General features: G+C 52.8%; 2 protein-coding genes and 1 pseudogene across 3 annotated transcripts; 1 reads left to right on the top strand and 2 right to left on the bottom strand.

Annotated features, from left to right (window-relative positions):
* On the bottom strand, positions 1-1,275 carry LOC127319194 (putative 12-oxophytodienoate reductase 2; annotated as a pseudogene).
* Positions 1,276-1,842: 567 nt separating this feature from the next.
* On the top strand, positions 1,843-2,421 carry LOC127319164 (uncharacterized). The gene has a single exon (XM_051349378.1). The coding sequence runs from the start codon at positions 1,843-1,845 to the stop codon at positions 2,419-2,421; it is 579 nt and encodes a 192-aa protein (XP_051205338.1).
* A 6,216-nt stretch (positions 2,422-8,637) lies between these two features.
* On the bottom strand, positions 8,638-9,882 carry LOC127319172 (putative 12-oxophytodienoate reductase 2). Of its 2 annotated transcripts, XM_071824575.1 has the most exons (2): positions 9,578-9,882; positions 8,638-9,541 (listed from the first exon to the last, which is right to left on the bottom strand). In XM_071824575.1, the coding sequence occupies exons 1-2, from the start codon at positions 9,764-9,766 to the stop codon at positions 8,711-8,713; spliced, it is 1,020 nt and encodes a 339-aa protein (XP_071680676.1). In that variant the 5' UTR covers positions 9,767-9,882; the 3' UTR covers positions 8,638-8,710. The 2 variants fall into 2 exon arrangements, with proteins under 2 accessions (XP_071680676.1, XP_051205344.1); XM_051349384.2 differs by having other exon boundaries at positions 8,638-9,875.
* Between the last annotated feature and the right edge of the window lie 342 nt (positions 9,883-10,224).

Genomic DNA, 10,224 nt, shown 5'->3' with positions numbered 1-10,224 from the left:
AATTTAAGTGATCCTATTAGTCCTCGTAATATGTATGACACCGACTATCTTTTCTGAGAAACTCTTCAAGTGCAAGTCTGAACCGAGCAACATCTGAATTCTAAAACCATGAAGATCAGGGGTAATGGTTTCAGAATTCAGACACGACTTAACAGGTAAATTAATGATCTTTGATGGATGCATGTACATATATACAAGATTCATGCTCGATCACCAATGGCGACCTCGATCAGTCCAAGAACGGGTAATCAGTGTAGCCGACGGCAGGATCAGCGGCACCGGCGCCGTAGAAGGTGGCCGCGTCGCACTCGTTGAGCGGCGCGCCCACAGCTCGAACCGCCTCGGCAGGTCCGGGTTCGCCAGGAAAAGCCGACCGTAGGCCACCAGGTCGGCGTACCCTTCGCCGACGGCCGCGTCGCCCTCGTCCCGCCCGTACCCGCCGCTGGCGATGAACGTGCCCCCGAACGCCTCCCTGAACGGCAGCAGCCGCCGGGACACGCGCCGCCGCCCGTCGACCCGTGGCTCGATCATGTGGCAGTATAGCACGCCGCGGTCGCTGAGCCGGCTCACCACGTGGAGCGCCAGCGCGTGCTCGTCGGCGGTGGCGTTGAACTGGTCCAGCCGCACGCCCACGCGGTGGCCGCCCACCTCCCTCGCCACGGCGTCCACCACCTCCATCGCGAACCGGCACCGGCTCTCGATGCCGTTGACTCCTTGGCCGTCGTTGTCTACGAAGTAGCCGTTCGCGCCGAGGATCTCGACGCCGTCAAAGCCGGCGTCGATGGCGTTCCGGGCAGCGCGTCGGAACCCGTCGACGACGTTGGGCGCGTCCTGTGTGGCCACCCTTCTCGGCGATGACAGCTCCTCGCGGCGGCCGTCGAAGCTCATCTACGGGCTCACCTGCTGCTGCCTTTGTTGGACGACGTCGGCCGCGACGTGCCAGAGCTGGCAGAAGAAGACGGCGCCCTTGGCATGCACGGCGTCCACCACGGGCCTCCACGCCTCCACGTGCTCATGCGCCCAGATGCCGGGGACGTCCTTGAACGAAGAGGACGACTCATGCTCCTCCTCCTGCCGCGCCGCCGCAGCTATCCGGGTCCCCTCGGAGATGAGGAACCCGCCGGGACTGGCGCGCTGGGCGTAGTAGACGGCGGCGTGCGGCTGCGGGACGCCGCCGTAGGCGCGCTGCCGCGTGAGCGGCGCCAGCACGACCCTGTGCGACAGGGCAAACTGGCCCATCTTGTACGGCGTCAGTAGAGGGATTGTGGTCTTCATGTCACCGGCCGTAGCAGACTGAGAGGCAAGTGCCGGTTAGCTAGCTCCTGCTGTAAGCTATGGCCAATCTTCGGAAGCTCGGCAAATGGCGCCGCAGCACGCTAGCTTGTGATTCCACAAACGTGTCCATTTTCGAGATCGCCACCAACTTATTCAAAAGATATTCTACTTCTAAACAAGTTGTTGACGATCACGTCTTTTTGGAAAACGCTTTCCATCGCTACAAAAATCGGTCGTTCCATCTATGTGGAGAGAAGATGTTGAGATACATATGTTGTATATCCGGATGTGTATCGTCTGTAGTTATTGTATAGCGATACATATCTTTGTATTTACTATTGGGCCCGCCTCCTTCCTTGTATAGTCGAGGACGTGGCCTATATATGTACCGCCATATGCATCCGATCAATACATCGAGCATTGCATCTCTGTTTACATGGTATCAGACACCTCCTAGATCCTACCTCAGCCGCGCGCCGCCTCTCTTCCTCCGTGCGCCGCCCCCACCCCTAAACCCTAGCCGCGCGCCGCCTCTCCTCCCCCGCGCGCCGCCTCCTCTTCCCCACCATGTCTACCCCTAGCTCCAACCCCTTCGCCGACTCCTCCAACCCCGACCCCGGCCAGCTCCGCGCCGTCGCCATCATCGACCATGTCCCCGTCAAGCTGTCCACCACCGCCGCCAACTACCTCGCCTGGAAGACGTACTTCTACCTCCTCTTCCGCGAGTACAACCTGCGTGACCACATCGACGGCACCGCCGACCTCCTCGCCTGCGACTCCGTCTGGTTGGCCATAGACGCCACCATCATCCGCTGGCTCTTCCTCACCGTCTCGCCGGACATCTTCAAGATCGTCGTTCGGGAGGGCGATGATGCCCGCACGGTGTGGGGAAAGATCAACAACCTCTTCACCAATAACAAGCTCCAACGTGTTGTCTTTTTGCAGCAGGAATTCTTCAGCACACCCCAGGGCGATCAAGCCTTGGACGCCTACTGCCTGCGCCTCAAGGCCATCTCCGACGAGCTCCAGGACCTTGGGTTCCGGATTGGCGACGAGCTCCTCCTCTCCACCCTCACCGCCGGCCTCAACGAGGACCTCGGCAACGCCGCCTCCAACCTCACCCTCATGACGAACCCTACGTTCTAGCGGGCGGTCGACTACCTCAGGCTGGAGGAACGGCGGCTGAAGGGTGTGTCTATGAGCTAGCGGCAACAACGTCCTTCCTCATGGCGGAGGAGCTCCACCGGCGTCCACTCCCGCCCCTCCACACCCTGCGCCTCCACCGCACCAACACCAAGGAGGCGGGGGCGGTGGCCGTGGCCGTCGCCGTGGCCGTGGTGGTGGCCGCGGCGGTGGCAACAACGGCGGCCCCGGCATCATCGATCCTCGCCCCGGGTACTCGCACCCCACTCCGCCGTGGGCGGGCGGACACAACCCCTGTACGGGGGTCGTGCACGCCTACACCATGCCTGTTCCGCGCCCCCCGTCCCCGGCACCGTCGGCCCCCATCCGCCGACGCACCAGGCCTTCATCGCCGCGCCACCGCAGGCTCCTGCCGGCCCGCCCTACGCCCCCGTCTACGGCGGCATGATGCCGCAGACCCCGACGGCCCACTGGGACCCCGCGCTGTACACCGCCCTTCAGTACGCCCCCTCGCCGGGCGCTTACTCTGGCGGTGGCGACTGGTTCATGGACATCGGAGCCTCCGCACACATGGCTGCTCACCCGGGTAACCTTTCCACTTCATCTCCGACATCCACTTCCTCTCGCATCATTGTCGGTAACGGTGCTGGCCTTCCCATCTCTCATGTTGGCTCCACTCATTTTCCTTCTAACTCTACACCATTGTCTCTTAATAATATCTTAGTTTCACCACATCTCGTTCAGAATCTAGTTTCCGTCAAAACTCTTTCTCGTGATAACTCTGTAACTGTGGAATTTGACGAGTTTGGTTTTTCTGTAAAGGACGCCCGTACCCGGATAGTTTTGCACCGCTGTGAGAGTCCCGGCGATCTGTACCCCGTTTAGCCGTCTCCCTCCACTCACGCTGCACCTCGGGCGCTCTCTGCCGGCGTCGACCTTTGGCACGCTCGTCTTGGCCATCCCAGCTCCACCTCGCTCCGCCAAATAATGAGAGGCTTTTCGTTTTCATGTAATAAAATGGCAGCCCACTCATGTGACGCCTGCCGACTAGGCAAACATGTTCGACTTCCTTTTAGTACTTCATCCACAGTTGCATCTCTCCCTTTTCAATTACTTCATAGTGATGTATGGACGTCCCCTATACCGAGTCATTCTGGTTTTCTTTATTATCTTGTTATTCTCGATGATTTTTCTCAGTTTGTCTGGACTTTTCCTCTTCGTAAGAAATCTGATGTCGCCTCAACACTCACCGCCTTTTATTCTTATGTGTCTACGCAGTTCGGTCGTCCCATCCTCGCCCTCCAAACTGACAACGGCAAGGAGTTCGACAACACCACCATCCGCACCCTCCTCTCCACCCACGGCACCATCTTCCGCCTAACTTGCCCATACACCTCCCAGCAGAACGGCCTCGCCGAGCGCGTCCTACGCACCCTTAATGACTGCGTCCGTACCCTCTTGTTCCACGCCCACATGCCCCCTCAGTTCTGGCCGGATGCCCTCTCCACCGCCACCCTCCTAGTCGACCTACGCCCGTGTCGCCCTCGCTGGAATTACACACCACATAACCTCCTGTTTGGCTCACCCCCTTCATACGACGGTCTCCGCATTTTTGGATGTCGCTGTTTTCCTAGTACCGCTGCCACCACCCCTCATAAACTCGCACCTCGCTCCATTTCGTGTATATTTCTCGGTTACCCGGCTAACACCAAAGGCTACCGTTGCTATGATCCGGTCTCTCACCGCGTCATCACGTCCCGGCACGTGTACTTTGATGAGCCTTGTTTTCCCTTTGCACAGGAGCAGGTGCGGACTTCTCCTCCCGCGACTGACAGTCCGCGGCGTCGCGGCCCTACCTTGGTGGAGGTCCCTGGCTTGGCAGCGCCTCCTGATACGTCTCCGACGTATCGATAATTTCTTGTGTTCCATGCCACATTATTGATAATATCTACATGTTTTATGCACACTTTATGTCATATTCGTGTATTTTCTGGAACTAACCTATTAACAAGATGCCGAAGTACCAGTTGCTGTTTTCTGCTGTTTTTCGTTTCAGAAATCCTAGTAACGAAATATTCTCGGAATTGGACGAAATCAACGCCCAGGGTCCTATTTTGCCACGAAGCTTCCAGAAGATCGAAGAGGAGACGAAGTGGGGCCACGAGGTGGCCAGACTATAGGGCGGCGCGGCCCAAGCCCTGGCCGTGCCGACCTATAGTGTGGGCCCCTCGTGCCGCCTCTTTACCTGCCCTTCCACCTACAAATAGCCTTCGTCGCGAAACCCCCAGTACCGAGAGCCACGATACGGAAAACCTTACTGAGACGCCGCCGCCGCCAATCCCATCTCGGGGGATTCTGGAGATCTCCTCCGGCACCCTGCCGGAGAGGGGATTCATCTCCCGGAGGACTCTTCACCGCCATGGTCGTCTCCGGAGTGATGAGTGAGTAGTTCACCCCTGGACTATGGGTCCATAGCAGTAGCTAGATGGTTGTCTTCTCCTCATTGTGCTTCATTGTTGGATCTTGTGAGCTGCCTAACATGATCAAGATCATCTATCTGTAATACTATATGTTGTGTTTGTCGGGATCCGATGGATAGAGAATACTATGTTATGTTAATTATCAAGTTATTACCTATGTGTTGTTTATGATCTTGCATGCTCTCCGTTATTAGTAGAGGCTCTGGCCAAGTTTTTGCTCTTAACTCCAAGAGGGAGTATTTATGCTCGATAGTGGGTTCATGCCTCCATTGAATCTGGGACAGTGATGAAAGTTCTAAGGTTGTGGATGTCTTTGTTGCCACTAGGGATAAAACATTGATGCTATGTCTAAGGATGTAGTTATTGATTACATTACGCACCATACTTAATGCAATTGTCTGTTGTTTGCAACTTAATACTGGAAGGGGTTCGGATGATAACCTGAAGGTGGACTTTTTAGGCATAGATGCATGCTGGATAGCGGTCTATGTACTTTGTCGTAATGCCCAATTAAATCTCACTCTATTTATCATGACATGTATGTGCATTGTTATGCCCTCTCTATTTGTCAATTGCCCGACTGTAATTTGTTCACCCAACATGCTTTTATCTTATGGGAGAGACACCTCTAGTGAACTGTGGACCCCGGTCCTATTCTTTACATCGCATACAATCTACTGCAATACTTGTTTTACTGTTTTCTGCAAACAATCATCTTCCACACAATACGGTTAATCCTTTGTTACAGCAAGCCGGTGAGATTGACAACCTGACTGTTTCGTTGGGGCAAAGTACTTTGGTTGTGTTGTGCAGGTTCCACGTTGGCACCGGAATCCCTGGTGTTGCGCCGCACTACATCCCGCCGCCATCAACCTTCAACGTGCTTCTTGGCTCCTCCTGGTTCGATAAACCTTGGTTTCTTTCTGAGGGAAAACTTGCTGCTGTGCGCATCATACCTTCCTCTTGGGGTTCCCAACGAACGTGTGAGTTACACGCCATCAAGCTCTTTTTCTGGCGCCGTTGCCGGGGAGATCAAGACACGCTGCAAGGGGAGTCTCCACTTCCCAATCTCTTTACTTTGTTTTTGTCTTGCTTTATTTTATTTACTACTTTGTTTGCTGCATTATATCAAAACACAAAAAAATTAGTTGCTAGCTTTACTTTATTTACTGTCTTGCTCTCTATATCAAAAACACAAAAAAAATTAGTTACTTGCATTTACTTTACTTGATTCATCATGTTTCCTTTTAATTTTACCACAAAAGACATACCGGTAGGACGTGGGTCTATAGTTGGGAGAAATAATATAGAAAAAAATTTCAATCATGTTAGTACCGTTGAAGATTTTGAAGATAGACACTTGGTAGAACTTGCTCCTACTTATGAAATTGCTGCTGCTGCTTTAGTTCGCATGTTGGAAACTAAATTTGTTAATCTCAATCCTATAATCCAACACATGTTTCTCACACTTGGTGATATGGAAGAAGGGGAAAAGAAAGATTTTGTTTTAGAAACCTTCCTTAGAGAATTTGGTGGTATAGCAAGAGAGGCTAGAAAGGTCTTTGCTAAATATGATATGCTTGGTTCTTATACCAATTTTGTTAGTCTCCTTGAAAAAATGGATATGGATAGAATAAAGTACACTAATAATATTAATGATGGTGGGGAGATCAAAGCACCAATACCATGTAAGCTCCTAGCGATGAATGATGCACTAGAAAATAATTATGCTTGGCTTGTTCCGGAAAATTTGTTTGATGAGAGTAGCAAGCCCAAGACTAATGAAAAGGAGGACGCTAAAACTTATGTATCTAATATACTATGCCTGGTTGAGAAAACTCCGCATCCCGCTATAGATGCACCGTCTCTTGATGTTACTTGATTTACACTTTCTGCGCCTAGCTGAAAGGCGTTAAAGAAAAGCGCTTATGGGAGACAACCCATGGTTTTTACTACAGTACTTTGTTTTTATTTTGTGTCTTGGAAGTTGTTTACTACTGTAGCAACCTCTCCTTATCTTAGTTTAGTGTTTTGTTGTGCCAAGTAAAGTCTTTGATAGTAAAGTTCATACTAGATTTGGATTACTGCGCAGTTTCAGATTTCTTTGCTGTCACGAATTTCGACCTGCCTCCCTGTAGGTAGCTCGGAAAATTAAGCCAATTTACGTGCGTGATCCTCAGATATGTACGCAACTTTCATTCAATTTGGGAATTTTCATTTGAGCAAGTATGGTGCCATTTTAAAATTCGTCTTTACGAACTGTTCTGTTTTGACAGATTCTGCCTTTTATTTCGCATTGCCTCTTTTGCTATGTTGGATGAATTTCTTTGATCCATTAATGTCCAGTAGCTTTATGCAATGTCCATAAGTGTTAAGAATGATTGTGTCACCTCTGAACATGTTAATTTTTATTGTGCACTAACCCTCTTATGAGTTGTTTCGAGTTTGGTGTGGAGGAAGTTTTCAAGGATCAAGAGAGGAGTATGATGCAATATGATCAAGGAGAGTGAAAGCTCTAAGCTTGGGGATGCCCCGGTGGTTCACCCCTGCATATTCTAAGAAGACTCAAGCGTCTAAGCTTGGGGATGCCCAAGGCATCCCCTTCTTCATCGACAACATTATCAGGTTCCTCCCCTGAAACTATATTTTTATTCCATCACATCTTATGTGCTTTGCTTGGAGCGTCGGTTTGTTTTTGTTTTTGTTTTTGTTTGAATAAATGGATCCTAGCATTCACTGTATGGGAGAGAGACACGCTCCGATGTTGCATATGGACAAGTATGTCCTTAGGCTTTACTCATAGTATTCATGGCGAAGTTTCTTCTTCGTTAAATTGTTATATGGTTGGAATTGGAAAATGATACATGTAGTAATTGCTATAAATGTCTTGGGTAATGTGATACTTGGCAATTGTTGTGCTCATGTTTAAGCTCTTGCATCATATGCTTTGCACCCATTAATGAAGAAATACATAGAGCATGCTAAAATTTGGTTTGCAAATTTGGTCTCTCTAAAGTCTAGATAATTTCTAGTATTGAGTTTTGAACAACAAGGAAGACGGTGTAGAGTCTTATAATGTTTTCAATATGTCTTTTATGTGAGTTTTGCTGCACCGTTCATCCTTGTGTTTGTTTCAAATAACCTTGCTAGCCTAAACCTTGTATCGAGAGGGAATACTTCTCATGCATCCAAAATCCTTGAGCCAACCACTATGCCATTTGTGTCCACCATACCTACCTACACTACAAGAAAAGTTGCCATGGTCGACGAAGTTGAAGTCGCGCCGTGGTTGCTGGTGTACCATGGCCGACGATTTTGGGTCCCTCCGTGGTGCATGTCAAAACTTTTTTTTTCTCGTTTTTGAGGCCACCTAGCCCGACGAAAGCGGCCAAAACGTCGCGTATGGTGGCCCGGGACGTGGTGCATCTCGAAATCTCAGGTTCGCCGGCCGAGTCAACGCAAATCCGCACCGCCGAGGGATGTAGGGCCCAGATGGCAGCCTCTCTGGCATTGTTTTTTTTCTCGATCGCGCCATCTCGTTCAACGTTCTCCGATCGAGCCGTTTACGATGCAGGATCATGGGTCCCGTATGTCATCCTCTATGAACCAAAATTCTTTCTATTCTGACTATCTTTTCTGAGAAACTCTTCAAGTGCAAGTCTGAACCGAGCAACATCTGAATTCTAAAACCATGAAGATCAGGGGTAATGGTTTCAGAATTCAGACACGACTTAACAGGTAAATTAATGATCTTTGATGGATGCATGTACATATATACAAGATTCATGCTCGATCACCAATGGCGACCTCGATCAGTCCAAGAACGGGTAATCAGTGTAGCCGACGGCAGGATCAGCGGCACCGGCGCCGTAGAAGGTGGCCGCGTCGCACTCGTTGAGCGGCGCGCCCAGCTCGAACCGCCTCGGCAGGTCCGGGTTCGCCAGGAAAAGCCGACCGTAGGCCACCAGGTCGGCGTACCCTTCGCCGACGGCCGCGTCGCCCTCGTCCCGCCCGTACCCGCCGCTGGCGATGAACGTGCCCCCGAACGCCTCCCTGAACGGCAGCAGCCGCCGGGACACGCGCCGCCGCCCGTCGACCCGTGGCTCGATCATGTGGCAGTATAGCACGCCGCGGTCGCTGAGCCGGCTCACCACGTGGAGCGCCAGCGCGTGCTCGTCGGCGGTGGCGTTGAACTGGTCCAGACGCACGCCCACGCGGTGGCCGCCCACCTCCCTCGCCACGGCGTCCACCACCTCCATCGCGAACCGGCACCGGCTCTCGAGGCCGTTGACTCCTTGGCCGTCGTTGTCTACGAAGTAGCCGTTCGCGCCGAGGATCTCGACGCCGTCGAAGCCGGCATCGATGGCATTCCGGGCAGCGCGTCGGAACCCGTCCGCGACGTGGGGCGCGTCCACCGCGGCCACCCTTCTCGGCGATGACAGCTCCTCGCGGCGGCCGTCGAAGCTCATCTGCGGGCTCACCTGCTGCTGCTGCCTTTGTTGGACGACGTCGGCCGCGACGTGCCAGAGCTGGCAGAAGAAGAAGGCGCCCTTGGCGTGCACGGCGTCCACCACGGGCCTCCATGCCTCCACGTGCTCCCGCGCCCAGATGCCGGGCACGTCCTTGAACGAAGACGACGACTCCTGCTCCTGCCACGCCGCCGCAGCAGGCGAGCCGGCGGCGATCCTGGTCCCTTCCGAGATGAGGAACCCGCCGGGGCTGGCGCGCTGCGCGTAGTAGACGGCGGCGTGCGGCTGCGGGACGCTGCCGTAGGCGCGCTGCCGCGTGAGCGGCGCCAGCACGACCCTGTGCGACAGGTCAAACTGGCCCATCTTGTAGGGCGTCAGCAGAGGGATTGTGGTCTTCATGTCACCGTACCAGACTGAGAGACAAGTGCCCGTTAGCTAGCTCCTGCTGTAAGCTATGGCCAATCTTGGGAAGCTCGATCGGCAAATGGCGCCGCAGCACGCTATCTTGTGATTCCACGAACGTGTCCATGCATTTTCGAGATCGCCAGCAACTTGTTTAGAAGTAGATATTCTACTACTTGTAAACAAGTTGCTTTGACGATCTTGACTTTCTTTTCTCCGGCCGTGACGTTGTATTTGATCCACACAAGATATGGACGTGACACCTGCGTTTGTTTGTTTGTTTGTTTGGCTTGAACAGGACACACGCCACACGGCCCTTGTTGTTATTCTTGTGCGTATCTGATGAAAACAAGATTATCCAACTAGGCAGTGTATGGCGATCAAACAGATCCCCCTGCCGCCGGTCGGCGCCGCCCCCCACCTCCCGACTTTCCCGTGTTGGACTTGGCGCATGC

This window comes from Lolium perenne, chromosome 7 (assembly GCF_019359855.2).
Source record: "Lolium perenne isolate Kyuss_39 chromosome 7, Kyuss_2.0, whole genome shotgun sequence".
Lineage (NCBI taxonomy): Eukaryota > Viridiplantae > Streptophyta > Magnoliopsida > Poales > Poaceae > Lolium > Lolium perenne.
This window is presented reverse-complemented; position numbering and strand designations above follow the sequence as displayed.

What these genes read in the sequence shown, in the direction of transcription:
- LOC127319164 (XM_051349378.1), top strand. Translation starts at nt 1,843, where the DNA reads ATGTCTACCCCTAGCTCCAACCCCTTCGCCGACTCCTCCAACCCCGAC.
- LOC127319172 (XM_051349384.2), bottom strand. Translation starts at nt 9,766, where the DNA reads ATGAAGACCACAATCCCTCTGCTGACGCCCTACAAGATGGGCCAGTTT.